At 57.0% G+C, this 20,047-nt stretch overlaps 6 protein-coding genes across 6 annotated transcripts; 3 read left to right on the top strand and 3 right to left on the bottom strand.

Annotated features, from left to right (window-relative positions):
* Positions 1–1,558: 1,558 nt before the first annotated feature.
* B0H18DRAFT_958293 (uncharacterized protein) lies at positions 1,559–4,097 on the top strand (the record flags this gene model as incomplete). Its single annotated transcript, XM_048042678.1, has 8 exons — positions 1,559–2,132; positions 2,182–2,255; positions 2,307–2,488; positions 2,539–2,701; positions 2,752–2,971; positions 3,296–3,499; positions 3,583–3,694; positions 3,743–4,097. The coding sequence occupies 8 exons, from the start codon at positions 1,559–1,561 to the stop codon at positions 4,095–4,097; spliced, it is 1,884 nt and encodes a 627-aa protein (XP_047888480.1).
* Positions 4,098–6,090: 1,993 nt separating this feature from the next.
* B0H18DRAFT_958292 (uncharacterized protein) lies at positions 6,091–7,099 on the top strand (the record flags this gene model as incomplete). Its single annotated transcript, XM_048042677.1, has 4 exons — positions 6,091–6,225; positions 6,308–6,388; positions 6,427–6,741; positions 6,800–7,099. 4 exons carry the CDS (start codon positions 6,091–6,093, stop codon positions 7,097–7,099), a joined length of 831 nt encoding a protein of 276 aa, XP_047888479.1.
* A 4,628-nt stretch (positions 7,100–11,727) lies between these two features.
* Positions 11,728–12,386, bottom strand: B0H18DRAFT_1123505 (uncharacterized protein; the record flags this gene model as incomplete). The annotated part of the gene is made up of 3 exons (XM_048034699.1): positions 11,728–12,045; positions 12,107–12,206; positions 12,259–12,386. The coding sequence occupies 3 exons, from the start codon at positions 12,384–12,386 to the stop codon at positions 11,728–11,730; spliced, it is 546 nt and encodes a 181-aa protein (XP_047888478.1).
* A 1,021-nt stretch (positions 12,387–13,407) lies between these two features.
* B0H18DRAFT_1123504 (uncharacterized protein) lies at positions 13,408–14,399 on the bottom strand (the record flags this gene model as incomplete). Its single annotated transcript, XM_048034698.1, has 4 exons — positions 13,408–14,018; positions 14,074–14,116; positions 14,144–14,271; positions 14,336–14,399. The coding sequence occupies 4 exons, from the start codon at positions 14,397–14,399 to the stop codon at positions 13,408–13,410; spliced, it is 846 nt and encodes a 281-aa protein (XP_047888477.1).
* A 739-nt stretch (positions 14,400–15,138) lies between these two features.
* Positions 15,139–15,437, bottom strand: B0H18DRAFT_883550 (ATPase, F0 complex, subunit J; the record flags this gene model as incomplete). The annotated part of the gene is made up of 3 exons (XM_048040982.1): positions 15,139–15,206; positions 15,263–15,338; positions 15,390–15,437. 3 exons carry the CDS (start codon positions 15,435–15,437, stop codon positions 15,139–15,141), a joined length of 192 nt encoding a protein of 63 aa, XP_047888476.1.
* A 510-nt stretch (positions 15,438–15,947) lies between these two features.
* On the top strand, positions 15,948–19,843 carry B0H18DRAFT_1200722 (uncharacterized protein; the record flags this gene model as incomplete). The annotated part of the gene is made up of 13 exons (XM_048036118.1): positions 15,948–15,983; positions 16,049–16,120; positions 16,173–16,349; positions 16,401–16,523; positions 16,575–16,784; positions 16,829–16,994; positions 17,045–17,304; positions 17,358–17,591; positions 17,650–18,000; positions 18,053–18,791; positions 18,830–19,101; positions 19,158–19,333; positions 19,432–19,843. The coding sequence occupies 13 exons, from the start codon at positions 15,948–15,950 to the stop codon at positions 19,634–19,636; spliced, it is 3,021 nt and encodes a 1,006-aa protein (XP_047888475.1). The 3' UTR covers positions 19,637–19,843.
* Between the last annotated feature and the right edge of the window lie 204 nt (positions 19,844–20,047).

The raw sequence follows: 20,047 nt of genomic DNA, 5'->3' as shown, positions 1-20,047 counted from the left end.
ACCCGTCCTTGCCCCTCTCCCGACCAATTCTTGTCATGATCTCCCGAGCTCATCTCCGGTCCGGGCGGCCACCGTCTCCACGTTATTCCCTGCCGAGCTTGAACATCTCCTTCTTGACCGTTCCTTCGACCCTCGGCGGTTCGAGTACCATTTGCCGACACGCTACCGGACATTCCTCACTGACCCATCAACTGTTGGACTACGTACCTTTCGTAACACGGCATCGAACTTGTATTGCTTCCGGGCCTCGAGCCGTTGAATGCTGTTGTCAACAAGCTCTTGGCGGCCCTCGGGATCATCGGAAGCCTCCTGCCAGGCCTTCAGATTGCTTTCGAGAATGACGAGGTCTGGTGCCTCCCAGGACCTTTCCCATGGCGAGCGTGGCTGACGGAGTGAGGATGCAGGGTGAGCAGGCTGTAGTGTCGACGAAGTAGTCGTACAAGGGTGGGTATATTCGGCGCTACGGAGACAGTGATCCCGAAGGCCTGTTCGTGACAATCGTCGACTGTGACCTTGCACGGATGTACCCGACCGCAACAACTGTGTTGGGCTAAGCATTACATGATCACATTTGTTCTGTACATTCACCCTTTAGCCGCATCCGGCCGCCCTGATGGGAAGAATTCCGGCCGGCTCGTCACAAAGGACGGAAGACAATGGTTTTGTCAAAAAGTGTGACTCCGTTGCCTCGCTCTCGAGGATCCCGTGCATCCAGATTCTACATCACCGGGCACAGGTCGAGGACTCCGGTTACCCCGTTTCACGAGGTCCATCACCGGCCGCACCGACTAGGCGATCGCTGAATCTCATCTCAGGGGTCAATCTGATTTTCGGCCCAAATGCAACCCATAATTCTTCTAGCACCTCGTCTGCCCGGATGAAACCCATTGCACCCGACACGTGACCCGGCAGGCCGGCCGGACCGGTGTGATCGATACCTTGCCGGCCGCATCATTGTATATGCAAATGGGGAGCAACCGCCGGCCCATTACGCGGCCGCTTCTCATGAGAACCATGAATTTCATCGGAAATAGCTGTCTGATTTGGGCGGCAACGATCGGTTTGCGACTCAGATCGGTTTCTCTGGGCCCGGCCCCACTGTCTTCGGTGCACGTGCGGCCGGCCGCTCCAAAGTGGGGTAGGTGACTATGGCAGGGAAGACGCAACTGTGTGTTGACCGACGGCGAGACCACGCTGCACGTATTCCTTGTTCAACTGGCGGTGGGGTGATTGCGCCCCTCAAACGATGGGTCGACTGCGGCCAATAGCAACCTCGCCCGGAGTGGTTGAGCTCACACTCAAGAAACGAACTACAGCAAGGGGTGTGCGGTCACGACTTGTCGAATACAGAACAGCGGGTTACAGACTCCACCGGCTACACCCCGTCGAACAGCTCGGTCAGCGACGAGACAGTTAAGCTGGACACCACCAACCGATGATGTTGCCAACACAACATTCTGTGATTTCAGTTCAGTTCGTCAGACTGCCCCACAGGTGCACAGAATTCCCAAGTGTTGTTGTGGACTGAGCCTTACCCACACCATCAGACCCAACCGCTATGCTGAGAGAATGGATCCCCCTCCAGCACAACTACCTCCGATCCCTGTACGCCCACTACACACCCCCGCCGCTCAACGCGGAGGGCAGCTACATGTGCGCCGGGTGCAACAACGGTGGCGGTGTGTGGAAGTGCATGTCCTGCATCGGATATCCGATCTTCTGCCCGACGTGCTGTCTCGCCGAGCACCGGCGAACACCATTCCACCGGGTTGAGCAGTGGAATGTTGGGGGATACTGGGAACCTGCATGGCTCCGTCAGGTTGGAGTATCAATCAACCTCGGGCACCGAGGAGGGGAGTGCTCCCAGCCGGCGGCTGTCTTGGACGATGACGAGGACGGAGAAGCCAATAGGCCGGCCAATGCTGCCGGCGACGACGAAGCCGAGATACCTGCAGACCCTCTGCATCACGCCGACTCGCCACCACGGCCTCCACCAGCCATGATGACTATTGTTGACACGTCCGGGGTGCACTTCCTCCCGGTGACGCCGTGCGGATGTCCCTGGGCCGGTGACCACACGTCGCAGTTGCTGATGCCGGGCTGTATCCGGCGAGTCAGCGGAAGGCTCGCACGTGCTTCACCTTTGCGGTCTTAGACGCGTTTCTTCTGGACAATTTGGAGTGCAAGACTACGGCTATGAACTTCTACCAGCGGATACGCCGGGCGACAACCCGGCTTTTCCTCATGAGGTACCCGTGAGTCAGTTGCCGGAACGCCTGCTTGCCCAGATGATCACCATTGCACAGGATCGATATCTCGAGTTGCTCCGGGTAAGCCGGGAATGGGCGTTGCTGCAGGCGAAGAAACAGTTCGGGTACGGGCCACAGTGGCGGGGGGCTCCGGGAAACGGTGACCTCGCTCACTTTTGCCCGGCGTGTCCGCAGCCCGGAGTGAACATACCCGCGGACTGGGAGGTGGATGATAGGAAGTAAGTAGTTACCCTGTTCACCGGTATACGCCAGCTGAACTGTTTTGGAGGTACCTATATGCCCGAGGATATGTCATGGATGGGAACTTCCACGCCGAGCAAATGAAAATGCGCAAGCCCGAGAACGACGTACCGTTGATGCCGGGGAAAATGTTCATGGTTCATCCCGGCCCATACGAGGAGCACCTGAAAGTAGCGAAGGACGTGAAGATGGTGAGGGTGGTTACATCGGCCATGAGAACGTCTGGCTAACACGCCCACAGCACTCAAGCTGCAACGACCACAAGGCGGTCTCCCAGGCCAACGCCGACCGGCATAAGCTGGCTGTCACCGGGATCGGCGCAACATCTTGTTTGAGGCACGGGTGCTTCCTTCCGCACTCGGTAGTGAACTATCAGAAGGGTGAACGTCAGATGAACATGGACTACTCCCTTTCCAACGCCCTGGGCTATCGGTCAAGGGGATTGGGCACGTTTACCTCTCGTACGACATAATGTGCCAGTACCATGTCCATCTCGACGACCGGTTTGACCAGAATCCCCACCTGGAGATGCCCGGTGGCCTTGTGTTATACAAGTGCATCGGGCTCTTTCACATTCATGGTCATAAGGCCGAATGCGAACTCCGGCACTCTCTCACATTCACCGAGGGGGCCGGGCAAGCTGACGGCGAGATCATCGAAACCCAATGGTCGGGGATCAATCCCGTGTCGGGTAGTACACGCACAATGTCAACATCCCATCGGCAAGAAACACTCGACCGGCACATGAACAACTGGAATTGGAAGAAAATGATCACTATGGGTAGGCCTCTCACTGATCTTCGGAGAGAACACCGGGCTGACAATTGATAGTGGCATCGCTGAGAAGGAAAATCAAAGCGAACCGCCCACTGCTGGCGGAGATGAAGGCCGACCTGACCGCGAAGGAGGCCAGTGTCGATGCCGAAGTTCTGGGAGCGTGGAGGAGGGAACTGAGGATAGTACAACGGAAAAGGCTTCGGGATGTCAAGGTAATGGATAGATACCAAGCCAAGAAACAAATCAGTGGGTCCACTGGCCACCCAGGCTGATTTAGGTTCTGATATGATCACAGTGCCATCCCGGCTCGAGCTTCAAATAAAGCTGGCGGAAGAGGAGGGAGAGGGCGAGGATCGCGTCGGGACAGCGGACTGGATCGCAGATGGCCTCAAGCTTGAGGAGCAACAGTAAGTGTTCCACACCCATTGTCCGGTGTGTTTCTGACGTAAGTCCAGACTCGGAATCCAGAAGGACGTGAAGAAAATGGGGGCCATCGTTACTCGGCCGCAGGAGCTGAAACTGGCGAAACGGAGGAAGACTCTTGAGATCCAAATCCGGCGTTTCCACAGGCGAGCGGCTGCCATTCACCGAAGGCATAACTGGGGCATCGCAGAGCAGGATGCAGTGGAAGACGATTCGGGGATGAATGGGAGGAGGACCGCAACGACGACAGCCCATGGCGCCTCTTTTCAAGTCTACCACCAGCTCCGTACCCGTCAAAGGGTCCGAGCATACCAAACTCGGCCTACCGTCCAATTTATCCCGGAATGCACTTGCTGCAAATGGGTTGCAACGATTGGCGGCACATGAGCTGACCCTGCGCCGTGGACAGGCAAATGATGCGTTGCAGCAGCTGAGGATTCTCATTGGCAAGAAATCATTCGAGTTCCAGACCACCATTCGGCACGGGAGGAGGGAAGGCCACACAAAGCGCACCCGATCCTTCACGAAGTTGGGGAAACTCGACCGAGCTGTGCAGCTTCAAGCTGCCATTTATCGCCGGGCCCGAGCCGCCATGCAAGTACTTGGCGTCTCGGGAGAAGAGCAGGCAAAGTACAAGCCACTTACAACGGATGATCTCAACACAGTGACTGCAATCGCCGAGCCTAATAAGCCGGGACAAAGGCATAAATCGTCCTCGTGGATATGGAATGTCGACGTCGGTGGCGACATGCGGAGCGATGACGAACTGGGAATCAGTAGGAAACATGCGCGTACAACATTGGAGTCTTTGCTGACATTGAGTACAGTTCACCGGGTACAGTGGTTCCACGCCCGGTCAAAGGTTGACAGATTGGAGGAGGAAGCTGCGATCTTGCGCCGGGAGCTTGACTCCGTGTGTCGATACTTTGCCAACGAAGCATCCCGGTGGCGGCAGCTGGCAACGAGAAACACGCAGGCCGAGTACCCCGGGTTCTCACAACACTGCCGGGCACAGGCTGCACTGTTTGATCGGCTGCATCAAGATGCGATGGTGGCATGGCGGGATTTGTACATTGAACCGAATGTTATGACATAGCTGTACCGACTGTCCATTGATACAGAAAATGTCTCTCCGGGAGAATACCATCATTCCGACGTCATAGCTCCCAGGGTCCGAGCAATAGGCCCAAGCCATACATCGCGCACAGCTCCTCCGTGAACCCAACTCCGAGCCCGAGTGCATCCCCGAACTCTCGGCCCGAGCACTGTCCCGAACTCTCGGCCCGAGCACTGTCCCGAACTCTCGGCCCGAGCACTGTCCCGAACTCTCGGCCCGAGCACTGTCCCGAACTCTCGGCCCGAGCACTGTCCCGAACTCCGGCCCGAGCCTGTCCCAACTCTCGGCCCGAGCACTTTGGAAAACCTCGGCCCGTGCACTTTCTGAACCTCTTGGCCCGGCCTCGGTGCAGGGAGTGTCCGTGAGAATGCAGCACACCTCTATACATAACATTGGCATCCCAATAACCTGTCGGTCGTTGGATCTTAGAGGGACTGGCAGTGCGTTTAGAGGGACACACCGAATGCGTGATAAATGTGACCGGGCAAGGATTGTTATATTCCATGCCAGGTCTCGGGTAATTAGTGAAGGGCCTTTGGCATTCAAAACTCTAATGCAAAGCACGATAGCAGGAGAAAAGCGCCACTACAGTTATGACGAGGTGGTCAACCCTCTAACATTCCATCCCGTGCCTCAACAACATCAAAAAGCAACATGATTCTTTCCAGGCGATCATCGGTGTCGGGCACACGCATGGATACTTGGCTTCTTTCGTATGTGACCGACAAAATAACCTGCCCGAACAGATATCGGGTGATTGAATATGTATTCGGCCGCCCGGCGACAATCTCGGCATGCCTAAGTAATAATGTTACCAGGGCGCTCTCCAATGAACCGTGGGAAGCACTCACGGGGTGGACAATGCAAATGCAAGGAGCTCCCATCTGAAAAACGGAAATGTTTCCGGAATGTATGACTGCCCATCTCGGTTAATGCACGAGATGGGATTGGTGGGAGCGACGGGAACACACCATATCCATATTGGAAGAGAAAACAAGTGTGAGCTGAATGTAGAAGGACGGTGTGATGGGGTGATTAAGCACAAATACTGTCACACCACCTGAATTGCGAGAAGTCATGTCTCGGCAATGTGACACACGTGCCGAGCATCCCATACCAAAGAAGGCAACCCTCCCAGAGTCGAATCACGTGCTCTAGATTGGAGATCAGTTACCGATAAGACCTCCATCGCACTGTGTCCACATCAACTACCATTGCGATTACACAGCCCCCGCACTCTTCACCGAGAACCTCATAGTCAACATGAATGCAATCCTCACCAAAGTGTTGGAAGACATCAAAACCAATCTCATGATTCCCAAGACTCTCCAAACACTTGCCGAAGCGAAAGGGAATCCCGCCGCGCCCGGGGCACTTGACAACTTCGTTGTCGGCCTGGTGAGTGTGCCAGGTACTGCTTACGTAGACTCACAGCAAACGAACAACTTAGTCGGTTTCTGCCCTCATGATTGGCCTTCAGGAGCTCCTGAAGGCCGACGTCGCCGAAGCCTACGGTCTCACCGACGCCATGTCCGCCTACTGTGAGATTGTGGCCCCCCGGGTGCCGAAGAGGTGGACATTGTTACGAATGTAATCAAGGGAACCACAATGGTTGGCGATGGTCAAAATTCAACGCCGGAATATCTCCCGAGAATGCCAGTCTCGGGCGGAGAGCACATAGGTAATGTTCGGGCCGATGCGCGCATCCCCGGTGATACTAAATCCGTGGCATGGGAAGGCGCGGTAAATCAAACCGTGAACGACCTACCCGCTGGAATTACTACCCCGGAAGCAATGCTGGAGGAATTGAGAGCAAACCAGGCTTGTATGGACGACATCATCAAAGACCAGCTCCAAGCATCCAAGGATCAGCTTCGGCGTGTCTCGCAGCATCTCGAGTTGGAGAAATTGCGGGTACGTCGAACGGATGACCTATCACCCTGCTAAACGGTCATGCTAATGCATGTCTTAGGACAAAGTCACTGTTCGCGCCGAGCAAATTAATCGCGTACACCTGCCCAGATTTCCGCTCCCGGCGAAACTCTGCCCGGATGAAATGCCAGCCAGTATGCCAAACAACATGATGAAATGGTTGCAGCAATTGGGGAAGGCGATGAAAACCATGGACATTTACATACAGGCAGAGCTGAACTTTTGGCATGCTGCCGCCCGGGCCAATGCGGCCGAGCTGGAAGCCTGGCAGCGCGGGGAGACTCCAACGGCCCCGGCAGCAGTGTCGTACTTCCGGGTGATTGATTCCGCATTCAAGTAATGTTCACCGTGGTATTGTATCAGACTCCAAAGTAGTGCACAATGAGATGTCGATGTTACTGAGATGTGCCTGTGTTTCCCCGGTCAAACCTACGTAATGTCCCGGTGTGCGTTATGCGCATCAGAGCATATTGTGATCAACAAAGAACATGGATTGTTATGGACCCCGAAACGTACAGCTACGGAGTGCCAAATGTATAGCCATTTCCCTTCGCTAACCACTCTCCCCGCCTCCCGTCCTCCTCATTCTCCAGTGCTGCGCCAACCGGCAGAAGGCACATTTGCCCAGCGATGTACATTCCGTCGCATAAAATACGCTACACACAACCGCTCCGCAGATGAAAGCGGAACCTCATGGGGGAGGCGAGTGCCCGAAAACGCTGTCACTGTACCACTGTGATAGGGAAGCCTGAGATGCAATGTCGGGAACCGGATGACCTGCTCGTGATCGCCCCCGATGGTCATCAAAATGTCATAGACATTCAGAGGAGTCATCTTGTCGCGATGAACCGGGCTTGCGCGGTTTGTCACCACCGAGAGCGCATTGAATGGGTTTTGCCACGTATCCACAACGCTGGCCCGGTCTGGATCGCTTCGCAAGGCTTCAACCGAGGCAATACCGGCGTCATATAAATCCGGGTGCATAATGTGCAGCACACCGGAGATGATGATATGCGGATAGATCATCTCGGCCAACCACGCCCGGCCGGCGACGGCAGTGTTCGGATCGGCGAGCAGTCGAGAGACACTTGGCACATCGTCCGCGCCCTGCTCGTTGTGAGAGAAATAATGTCGAAAACGTATTGGAATACGTACGTCGTGTCCGAGCTGGAACCATCCCGGTGAAAACGACACACATGCCGGGACGAGCTCGTCCCCCTCCTGCGGCTGCCGGAAGTTCGCGATATTTTCCCTCCAGCCCGCGCTAGCCTTCGGGCGGTTCCGGGCCAAGAGTGGGTTGAGGTCCATCGTCGCATCCCATATTACACCCTTGTATTTATGTATTGTTTTAGAGACAGTCGGCAAAAGCCCTCTGGATTCCGGCGTACCTCAAAGGGCTCTATGATCACGCCGGGAAGATGCCACAACAGCATCCGGCCCTTACTGTCTTCGATGGTGAGCGGGTCTGAGCAATCATCGTATTGCACCGTGGCCAATTCATCGTCGTCCGGGACGGCACATGGATGAGTTGTTGCATCCCACGGCAAAGTAACTGCTCATGAATGAGTAAATGACCATGGAAGCTGACAACTTATGGGCACGTACGTCGATTATTGAACGCCTTTGCAAGCATCTCAGCTGCACGCCGGGCCTGGCGGACGAGATACACATCGAGGAGTAGTCCGGGGAGTGGAGCACGCGGGGCGCGCGATTCCGGTGCCGAGAGGAAGCGAAGATACATTGCGTCCAAATACGACAAGTACTGGACGCGCACCTGCTCCGGTGTGATCATCGTATGAACAAGGCAGAGGCAGGGGAATGAGCAGTGTCGCAAGGGTTCAAGGCAATGCAGAGATATATCAGACAGACATCCCCGCACCAAACCGGCCTCGTGGGTACCTTCCGTTCGCCATGAGGCTACCTCATGCCCTGGATAAGATCACGAGTCGATGCCTCCACCCGAAGCATAGATCCATAGTGATCCATATTGATGTGAAATCACAATATGATGTCCCATCACCGAAATTAGCGTAGCCCCTTGGACAATGTATCACCCGAGTGGCCGATGTAATCTCGGGGCGCCGGTTTTGCTGACAGGCAAGGCCGGGCGCAGCATTGAGCAGTGAGGGGTGGGCTGGGACGCGCTCCGGCCGGAGCGTTGACACGCTCGGTAAAGGGGGCCGGGTGGAGCGTTGAGGAGTGAGGGGTGGGCTGGGACATGCTCCGGCCGGAGCGTTGGAACCCTCGGTGAAATACGCCGGGTGGAGCGTTGAGCAGTGAGGGGTGGGCTGGGACGCGCTCCGGCCGGAGCGTTGACACGCTCGGTAAAGGTGGCCGGGTGGAGCGTTGAGGAGTGAGGGGTGGGCTGGGACACGCTCCGGCCGGAGCGTTGGAACGCTCGGGGAATAGAGGCCAGGTGAAGCGTTCAGGATGGGATTTGAGGAGGGGAGGGCCGGCCGCAACGTTGGCGACGAGGCCGAACCGGCCGGCATGCTCTCCGGCCGGTCCACTGGCAACGATCACGTCTGCAACGTGGACCCGGACCCCTCCGGCCGGCGCCGGCCGCCACGTTCGAGACGGGCGAATCTCACTCCGGCTTTAACGTTCCGAACGTTAAATCTTACTCAGTAGGCTCCTGAGGTCTCCCCTGAGGTTGAGGAGACGGCTGCCCCCGCCCCCAAGACCTCGCGCAAGAAGGGGCCGAAGTCGCGCGCCCTCATCTCGGACAGCGACGAGGACACTCCGGCAGTCCAGGAGCCGGCCTCCCGCCTCGAGGAGACTGCCCCCGCCGCCGAGGAGACTGTCCCCGCCGCCGAGGACCCTGCCACGGCTCAGGCCCCTCAGCCCTCCGCCGAGTCGAGCGCAGCCCCCGCCCCCATCCCGGACACGTCCGCAGCCGGCGAGAACCCCGTCGACTCCATGGACGTCGACCCCCAGGTCCCCGCGCCGCCGCCCCCGCCTTCGTCCATCCCGCCCCGGTCCCCGCCTCGCCCTTCGCCCCCCCGCCGCCCGTGGTGTCACGCCACTCAACACCTATCGCACCTGAACCATCTACTCAGAGTGCGCGTGACACCCCCGGCCAGCTGGATCCCTCGCTGTGGTTCCGCTCGCCGACGCGCTCGCCGACTCGTCCCCCTGCCGTCCCTCCGACCATCGCCGCGGTGTCGTTCCAGCTGGGCTCGACTTCGCTCTCCCGTGCCCCGTCCGCCCCGCCCTTCGTCGACGACATGAACGTCGACGACATGGCCGTCAACCAGGAGCCCGTTGTGCCCGAGGTCCCGGAGGCTGGCCCGTCCGACTTGCGCGGTCGTTCGACGAGCTCGCGCTCTGAGTCGACTCGGCCGTCGTCTCCGCTGTCGTCGGCCTCGTCGGCGTCCCCGACCCCCCGCAAGCCGAAGCGCGTTCGCGAGCCCAGCAGCAGCCCGCCCAAACCTGACGCAGCCCCGCGTTGCTCGAATCGGAAGGCCGCCCCGGTGAATCGGTTGCAGGCGGGCCCGGCGGCACGCGAGGAGCGTACTCCTGGTGCCGGCGCCGCGGATGCTCGCCAGAAGAAGCGGTCGAAGAAGTGAGCCTGTCGTCCTGTCGCGTGGCCGCGTTTTTTTTTGCATCATCTCATGTACAATTTAATGACCGTTAATGACGAATGTTATCGTGTGTATCACTGACTTGTGTGAGAATAAGACTGGATAAGAAGACTAAGAATAAGTGGACTACGAATAAGACGAGGGTGGCCGCAACGCTAAGTCCGTCAGTCGAAGGCACCTTCGTGAGGAACGGGCAGGGACTGGTGAGCCGACGGCGCACCCGCGCGGGAGGGAGCCCGCATGACCGCCCCGCCACGCTGCAGTGCGCCATCGGCGCACCCCGAGGAGGCGGCGAGCGAAGTGCACTCGGCCCGCCCTGTCCGCCGCAGCCGGCTCGCGGGGCCGGTGTGAGCAGGTCGTCACCGCTAGTGCGCCATCGGCGCACCCCTCCGCGGTGACTCCCATGCTCACACCGGCCCCGTGTTCGCCTGGCTTTTGGCGGCCAGTGGCGACCCTGTGCACCGCGCTCGCCGCCTCCTCGGGGTGCGCCGACGGCGCACTGCAGCGTGGCGGGGCGGTCATGCGGGCTCCCTCCCGCGCGGGTGCGCCGTCGGCTCACCAGTCCCTGCCCGTCGGTGCCGTGGCTGCTCAACCACTTCTGGACTTGTCGCCGCGTCCACCCTCTTCTTATTCCCATTTGCTCTCCCCTCTCTCGTTCGTCCTCCGTGTGGTGTGTCCACGTGCTCAAGTCCCGGGCGCTAAACGGAATTAGCGCCCGTTAGGGTTAGGGCTTGTGACGAACCTAGCCGTCCAGGTTGCTTGTTTTCGTCTCATAACTGATTCGTAAGCTTCTTTACCCGCACTCGTGCCGGCAGCGCGAAAGGGGGTAAAATACCCCTACAAAATGGGTATTCGGTAGTAAGTGCATGAGTGACGCATGAATCATTGACGTAGCTATATTATTACTGTACTGTGTTAGTGTGTTGTGTAGAGTAATGATCTGTCTATTCACCCGCATCTGCGCTGTAGCGCGAGTGCGGGTAACAGTCTCGGACAGTGGTCGTTTACCCGCAATGGCGCATGTAGCGCGAGTGCGGGTAAGGAAACAGGAAATTGTTGGGTGTTCCTCATGTGCAGAGGTCCAGTTTTTTGTGAAAACCTCGCCCTGACCCCGCCCTGACCCCGAACATTGGTCGAAAATCCCCTATAATTGATGGGTGTTCTCCATGCGCAGAGGTCCAGTTTTTTGTGAAAATCTGCCCCTGACCCCTCCCTGACCCCGAATATTGGTCGAAAATCCCCTATAAATATATTTCCGACCGCGTAGCGGAGATCCACAACTTTAGAGACCTGGAATCAACCTGGAACAGACCTAAACGCATGAATTTAGCTCGGGGGGGTACCCCCCCGAGCTAAATCCCGGCTGCGGTGTCGCACTGCTATCCTAAAGCAAATCAAATCCTTCCGCATTTGGCCTAGCGCCCGCAGGTAATGTACGGGGAGACGAGCGCTCTGCGATTCCAACGCGGGCCTGTACGCTCCCGATCAACTCCCGATCCATCCAGCTCGCTATTCTGTCCTCGGACACTTGGACGGCGGGCTTGTCTGCTGCAGCACTTTGCTTGATGAGCTTCCGCTTGTTGGGCTGACACTTGCTGGGGTTGTAAGTGTTGTACACATCCTGGTCGTATTGGCCGGCCCTGATCGTGTTTGCCTTGTTGATGTTAATCGAGGCTCGTTGTTTTTCTCCCGTTGCGCTCGTCTAGAGCGCGCTCATCCCGCTCATGCTCGCATACCTACCTGCCCATCTGCGTCGTGCTCACCTGTGTCATACCCGGGCCCGCATGCGCCGTGCTCACCCGTGTCGGCGCCGCTGGCGCCGTCGTGCCCGCATGTGTCGTGCCCATTGTACTTGGCTTGCCCCTGCTGTATGTCCGCGTCTTAAGCGTGCTGCTCGTGTTCGTAGTGGACACACTCTTCGCACTCGTCCTCGCCGGGCTCGGGCTCCCTGGGCTCGTGCTCGGCAAGCTCCAGCTGCCTGGCTTGTTCAGTGCGCTGCCGCTCGGCAAGGCCGTCTATTCTCGAGGGCTTGTAATGTGGCATAGAGGAAGAATGGGCCACGGCTCATCGCGCGCGTGTGTGGAATCCATCGACACCGTGACATTGGGTGCTTCTGCAAGTACGCAGGACGAGTTGTGCTCTTCGTCAGCAAGGTGTACATCGAGCAGAACATTTGATGTACTCACTACATCATGACCGTCGGTCGTGGGTAAACGGAGCACAACGTTGGATGTGCAGCGACACGCGTCCGACGTGATGCCATGCGTAGCAGCGGGTACGACGTAGAAGTCGTCCTGAGTGACAGAGGAGCTGACGTCGTGGCCAGCAAAGCACACGACGGACATCTCGTTGATCAGTCACCTGCTGGCGCAAGGGCAGCCGTGAATGGAGTGTCTGACAGTGGAGGCGTACCTTTGAGCTTGATGCCTTCGCGCTCATTCTATCCGCTCGCACTACATCATTCGCCTTCCTTCCTCTTCTCACTCGCCTCCCGTCCTTCTTGCTCCAGGCTCCTTGGGGGTTTCTTGCTCGATGCAGGACTTCTACGCGCATGCTTAAGTCCTGGGTTGTGCGGGTGTGTCACCGGAGCCGCGTGTTCGGCCAGAGGTTGCCACAGCCTGAGTCGAGTGTTAAAGTGCAAAGGTTCACGAGAGGGACGTGAAGTGTCTATCTGAACATTCGGTGGATAGGCTGGGAGTTGAATGAACGTTGAACGTTGACGCGTTGACGGAGCAGGTGGGAGATGGTTGAGCGGAAAAGCGAGAGAACAGCGCGCCGTGCGAAGCGCTCAATGCGACTTACTACGCCTGTGAATATTGTATATTGAACATGTGCATGAGTACTTAACCTCTCAGGTGTGTTTACTCGTGGTATTGCTCGTGGATCGGGCGGCGCGTGAGGTAGCAACTGCAGCGGCGGGTCCAAGGCACAGAGGCTCTTCGTCTTCCCAGCCCGGAGACTACTACCCAATGGGTTTTGATTTAGAAGTGATCTAAACGTTCTAAACTCGTCTTACGGATTAGAAACTCGTTCTAAACAGAATTAAAGCTCCGCTACAACTCGTTTAGAGACGATCGGTCGGTTCTAAATCCTTACGGATAGTCATCCAATACGCAATGTGGGCCCACTTCCCCTCCCACTGATCCCAATGCAACATGAGCCCCTCCACAAAGTAATGTGCGACGTCCTCTCTCGAGATAGTATACCCATCCCCAAGCTCGCAGTCCTTCTGCCTATAAGGCACTTTCCCATTCTTCTTCTTGTCCGCTTTGCACGCCCCGCTCGTGAGTAACGCCGCCCGGATACCGACAACATGCTCCAGCTCGCCAAACGCGGGCAGGCCAGGTAGGCTCGTCCAGTCTGCGGAGAGTATCCCCGTGGGCGTCTCGTGCGCCCACTCCCACCCCGCGCAGTGCGCGATGACCCACTCCATGGCGAGCTTGTCGGCATGCGGCTGGTGGAGGGCGTAGCCGTAGAGCGGTTTGAGGAGGAGTGGGAGCTCGGCGTGCGCGGCGTGCGAGAGTCCGATAGAGGAGACGGCGATGAAGCGTGGCTGGGCGGAGGGTCTACGCAGGGAGGCGGGCATGGTGATGACGAGGTTGAGAAACGACTGAGCGCAGAGGTTGGGCGGGTTGACGAGGAAGCCTTTCGTCATTTGGAACGAGGGCAAGCCACCTACATGGACAAGGTATACTTCGTGTCGATGCACGGGAGCAGTGACACAACTTACCGACGGTGAAAATGACGAGGTCGATGGTGCCATCCTTGGCACCCTGTGCCGCTTCTCAACCACGCTTGACATCTTCTGCCTTCAAGGCATCGCCCTTGACGAGGCGTGCGGTTCCGGCACGGATGTGAGCCTGAATTTCCTGGTTGTTGTCGAAGACAGAGGTCGAGCGCAAGAGGAACGTCACTGTAGCGCCTTTGGCTGTGACGGGCACAACATTGAAACTAATCACTGAAGGATGAAACGGAAAGGTGAATAAACTTACCAAGCAGTCGACGCGCTGCATGATAGCCGATGTTGCGGGATGCACCGATGGAGAAGACATTCATTGTGGGAGGCTAGACAAGTAAAGAGGTGACGACGGGAATTTGTTACATACGATACCGAGAGCACATAGGTCGTCTTTAAATACGAGCTCCCGGGAGACCGGAACGCCTAGCGCAGTAGCGATGTCGTGTCGACGGGCACACGGAAGTACAGTGCAACAGCCCACGTACTCCCTCTGCATGGATCGGTATGACTGGAAAAGCCGCCAGCTGACGTACCCACCGCTGCCGCTGTCCAACTGGACGCAGCGAGGATCAACTATCATGCTGCTAACTAGCGCAGCATCGAGTCACGACCGATTTGAATCTACCGCCAGTGTCCTAAGGCCACATATCGGGCGCACAAGCGACAGAACTCAGATGCGAGACAGGGGGCGATAGCCTGCGTCCCCGAGCATGCACAGCGTCGAACTCACCCGCAGTTTGCACATCGTTGAGAAATTGAAGATACGGCACCGCATAGCCTGATCTGCAGGTAAACCGCATGAGCAGTAGGTGAGGAAGTACGGGTAAAAGACGGAGGACACATTGAGAGCACATACATCGATGACACGACCGAGAGTCATGATGTGCAATAACAGCATACGCCTTGTTCACGGAAAGGCGGCGTCAGGTTTCCGAAAGTCGCGGGATGCTGAACGTCAAGTCGCTGTTCCATGGCGGACGGCTCAAACGGGAAGGGAATGATACGGCACATGCATGAAATCAGGAACTGCTCTACAACTCCATCTGCGGATACGTCCTAATGATGAGCCTCCTTTGCGATTTGCGCAGCATATGGGTTGCGCGGGTCGTTGCGCCACGTCTCGGCTGCGGGCATTGCATGACTTGAGCGATACGTAGCAGGGACAAGGAGACAGACATACACTTGACACCCATGTCCTGCGCCTTCGAGACGAGGAAGAAAGTGAGTGCGCCAGCGGCGACGAAGGGCCACATGGGCTTGGCGACCTAGAGCGCGGACGAGTTAGACAGATAGAGTTGGATGCAAACGGGCAAACATGCAGGAGTCGGCCACTTGCGGAGACCCAGGAAGCTCATGTTGGGATCTAGTCTTTGCAGAAAACGGTATGAGCTGTGTGAAGTAGACGAGGGAATGGAAGAAGGACACACCAGACGATGTGGACGAGAGGAAGGAGAGGCTTGCTCGCGTCGGGCCAACTCGGTCCTCACTTTGCGCTCGGGGTTTCCTACTTTCCCGTTTGGGCCGGCATCAGTGGACAACTCTAAGCAATGCAAATGTAGCCTACAGCGGGGTTTCAACTGCGCGACGAATCGCCGACGCGGTGGGCGCGTTCGCATGCACGATGCAGAAGTAGCGGCGGTCGTCGTCCCACATCTCGAGCCAGCCGAACGTGGACTGTCCTAGGCTATCTTCACTTGCTACTCTCTTGTTTTGCCATCGTCTGCCAAGGGATTCAGCTCTCGTCTTCTCCATCCTCTCAAACCCGCTTGCAACATCGTATACAAGGCATTTGTCAAACTCTCCGGGAGCTAAAGTCAGAAAAGCGGAGAGGAACGTGCTCCCTGAGACGTATTTAGCGGACCATCATGGCCGCGCCCACTGCTATACTGTCAGCGCCCGCAGTGAGTACATGCGATCTGATTCCGTAGCATTGCCAGGAATGATCAGAAGCCCGCTTCTAGTGGAGGCATTCACGTTCTTCGACGTGGTCCCTGTGAAGGACGTTCACGACCTGGCCAGCACGCCCGAGATCTTCAAGGTGTGTGGTGCGTCTGCCCGTATCCCCTGTAGCCTAAACCATGTCTGCGCAGAAAACACCAGAGATATCGACTGTCGCCGCATCCTCGGTCGGACCTTTGGTAGCGGATATTCATGGAAGCATCTACAGCCTCAATCGCGAGTTCGAAATTACGACTAGCTGGATAGCACACACTGGCGGGCGCGTGACACATATGGTTGAGCGGAAGGGCATCCTGGTCACCTTGGGGGTTCGTCACTCCGTCTCATCCCTCATTATCGACATGCTAACGTACGCATAGGAGGAAGACTCTGCCAGACACCCTGTCTTGAAGGTATGGAACCTCGAAGTGATGGACAAGAAGACCGGGACCCCGGTGTTGTTGCGGTCGATAAAGCTCCAGAGCGGCAGCCGACCTCATCCTGTAAGTCGCCCAAGCTGTACCTGCTGGCCCTGCAATAACCATCCTGACTAGGTGTCAACAATGGCTGTTACAGCCAATCTGTCCTATCTCGCTGTCGGCCTCGCTGACGGGACAGTTCTACTCTACCGGCACCTCGACCAGTCGATCTTCTCTGGCTCCACTTCGCTCACGGCACTACCCAAGCCACGCACAGTACACGAATCTCCAGCCGAGCCTGTTACAGGTCTCGGCTTCCGCGAGCCCGACGAGGAGACGCAGAACGTCTACCTCTTATCGTCACTCTCAATCGCGTGCTTGCTTATCAGGCATCGGGTAAGGGTAGCGGCGCAGCCCCGACTGTTGTGAGCGAGGCTGGCTGTGGGCTGGGCTGCGCTACGATGGATCGACACGCCAAAAACATGGTGGTGGCTAAGGACGAAGCGATCTACGTCTGTGGTACGGATAGTCGCGGATCGTCTTATGCGTATGAAGGTTGGTCTGTCCGGCTCCTCGCGATGGTTGATGCTTATGGACATTCACAGGTCCCAAGGCTTCTATCCACACGCACCGGAACTACCTCGTCATTGTATCCCCTCCTATCATTCCAACTGTGACGTCTGCTTCGGCGACGGTACGCAACTTCGCCGCCAGAGCGAACTCCTCTGCCAATGCGGATATCACGAAAGTTGCTGTATTTGATCTCGAGAACAAATTCGTCGCCTACAGCGGTACGTTCAACGAAGGCGTACGAGAGGCCATCTTCGCCTTCGACAAGATCTTCGTCCTGTCCAACGATGGAGTGGTGAGTTCAATTGCCTCCGCGCTGGATCGGTTCGGCTTGCTGAATTCCCGTAGTTATCTTGTTTGGAAGAGAAGCCTACGCCCGTCAAGCTGGACATGCTGTACCGCAAAGGTCTGTACCCCACTGCTCTGAATTTAGCGAAGAGTCAGCAGCTCGACGAGGCGAGCGTCGCGGAGATCCACCGACAATACGGTGACCATCTGTATACCAAGGGCGACTACGACGGTGCGATGCAACAGTTCATCAAAACGATCGGCCACGTCCAGGCGAGCTATGTCATTCGGAAGGTGAGTTAGATACGTACAGCCGTTGCTCGTGGCAGCTAAACTGTTGACATTCATGCAGTTCCTCGATGCCCAGCGAATACACAATCTCGTCACGTATCTACAAGAGCTGCACGCGCAGGGACGGGCCAATGCGGACCATACAACGCTCCTGCTGAATACGTACACTAAGCTGAAAGACGTATCCAGGCTAGATAGCTTCATCAAGCGTGAAGCGTCTCGTGAGACGGACGAGCTGCCGTTCGATCTAGACACTGCTATTCGTGTTTGCCGCCAAGCGGGCTATTTCGAGCACGCGTCATACCTAGCGAAGAAGTACGAACGGCATGAGGACTACCTTCGAATCCAGATCGAGGACGCAGGGAAACACAAGGATGCTCTCTTGTATCTAAGGAAGCTAGGGACCGAGGCTGTACGTGTTTATGTCCAAACAAGCAGCACCCACTCACCGATACGTCTCGTAGGCGGAGGCAAACCTTGCTCGATACGGCCGCGCTATGCTCAACAATTTACCGGAGGAGACGACACAACTACTGATTGACATCTGTACCAGTCTTGTCCCACTCAGGTTCGACGAAGACGAGGAGCGTGCGACCCCGATTCGCCAAGCCAGTAGCAACGGACCTTCATATCTCTCCTACCTCGCTCTGAACCGTTCAGCGACACCAGCGCAGGCTTCAGAGAATGTGCCGCCGTCGTCTGCTTCTACTATGACTGCTAGGCCTGCAGTGATATCTGGACGCGACTCTGCTCCCGAGACATCGAGAGCGTCCACCCCTCCTCCTGCGACGCCTACGGTACTATCTGTTGCAAAGACGCGATCAGACGGAGTCAAGCGTCCTTCGCCACGGCTCTACTTTGCCCACTTTATAGACCACAGAGACCACTTCGTGCGTTTTCTTGAAGCCGTGGCGCTCAAACGTTGGGGGCAGAGCGTGGACGTCAGCGTCGCGCCCCAGTCGGTCGAAGCCGACCCAAACGCCGACGAGGTTCTTGAAAACCAGGACCAGATCGCGGTTTGGAACACTCTGCTTGAACTGTACCTGGGTCATACGGACGACGTTGAAAAAGCGCTACGTGTTCTACGCAGCACGGACATCCCTTACGATCCGACTCATGCTCTGATCCTTTGTTCAACGCGCTCATTTGCCCCCGGACTGGTTCTTCTGTGGGAGCGGGCGGGCATGCATGAAGATATCGTCCGTCACTGGATGGAGGCACACCGCAATGGCGACCCGAAGCCTCTGCCGAGATTGTACGGGCGCTCGACAATTATGGCGATGAACATCCTGGGCTATATCCGCTGGTACTCCGCTTCCTGACGTCGTCACCAGAACTGCTCTCGCGTCATACGGAGGACTTGCAGCGCGTGTTGAAGGTCGTCGAAGAAAATAACATCATGCAGCCCTTAAGCGTCGTGCAGGTACTCAGTCGGAACGGTGTGACGAGCGTGGGTCTGGTTAAGGACTGGCTGATGGCGAGAATCAGGCAAGGGCAAGAGGAGGTGCGAACGGTGAGTCTTCGCAGTCAATATTAAGGGCTCTATTCTGATACTCAAACCTGGTATAGGATCAGCAGCTTATCGACTCATACCGCGCAGAGACCCAAGTCAAGTTGCGACAAGTCGAGGAGCTATCTGACCCTGATCATCCTCGGGTATTCCACGTCACTCAATGTTCTGCGTGTCAAGGCCAGCTCGATCTTCCAAGCGTGCACTTCATGTGCAACCACAGCTACCACCAACGGTACGTTCCTCAGCTCTGGGCCGCACTCGTTGTCGCTGATTTCGGCGACCGTATCTTCCATGCATTTTGCTCACCCACGTTCGCGTTATGTGCCGTAGATGTTTGGGCGAGCACGAGACCGAGTGTCCCAACTGCGCCCGTTCGCATGGTATTATCAAGGAGATCAGACGAAACAATGAGCGGTTGGCGGATCAGCACGACTTGTTCCTGCAGGAGGTTCGGGAGGGTGGGTTTTCTGCGCTTGCAGCAGGCTTTGGGCGAGGATCGCTCAACGCTGCGAGACTTGAGGATGTCAGCGCGTAGATTCCTCAGGTTGGGCATACCTCTGTACCCTCTGCTTGCGTCCAAGCTCTCTTTGACAATTGATGGCTGCTTCTTTTTTTTCGGTCGGACGCGAAGAACGTCCCTAAGTATACACAACACAATGCTTATTTTCCTTCTAGAGTGCGCCACTGGCAACGCCGAACGGTCCCAGCACGAGATCGGCGTCACCGGGTCATGGCCGAGTCGCTATGTCCCTCCGACGTCCCGGTGGGCCGTCTGTTTTGCTTCCGTCGTGGTTGATTCCGAGCTGATACACGCGTCGAAGGGCCGTTAGGACAGCATGGGTGAGTGGCGGGGCAGATGGATAAGTGGCGGCCAGTGACGGTGAGCCACTCCGTTGCTTTGTCCTCGATCGCCGATCTTGCACGCGGAGGAACCATCTCAGATCAC

This window comes from Fomitopsis serialis (assembly GCF_022376445.1).
Source record: "Fomitopsis serialis strain Sig1Antser10 chromosome Unknown B0H18scaffold_99, whole genome shotgun sequence".
Lineage (NCBI taxonomy): Eukaryota > Fungi > Basidiomycota > Agaricomycetes > Polyporales > Fomitopsidaceae > Fomitopsis > Fomitopsis serialis.
The sequence above is the reverse complement of the archived record's forward strand: the minus strand, read 5'-3'. Positions and strand labels throughout refer to the sequence as shown.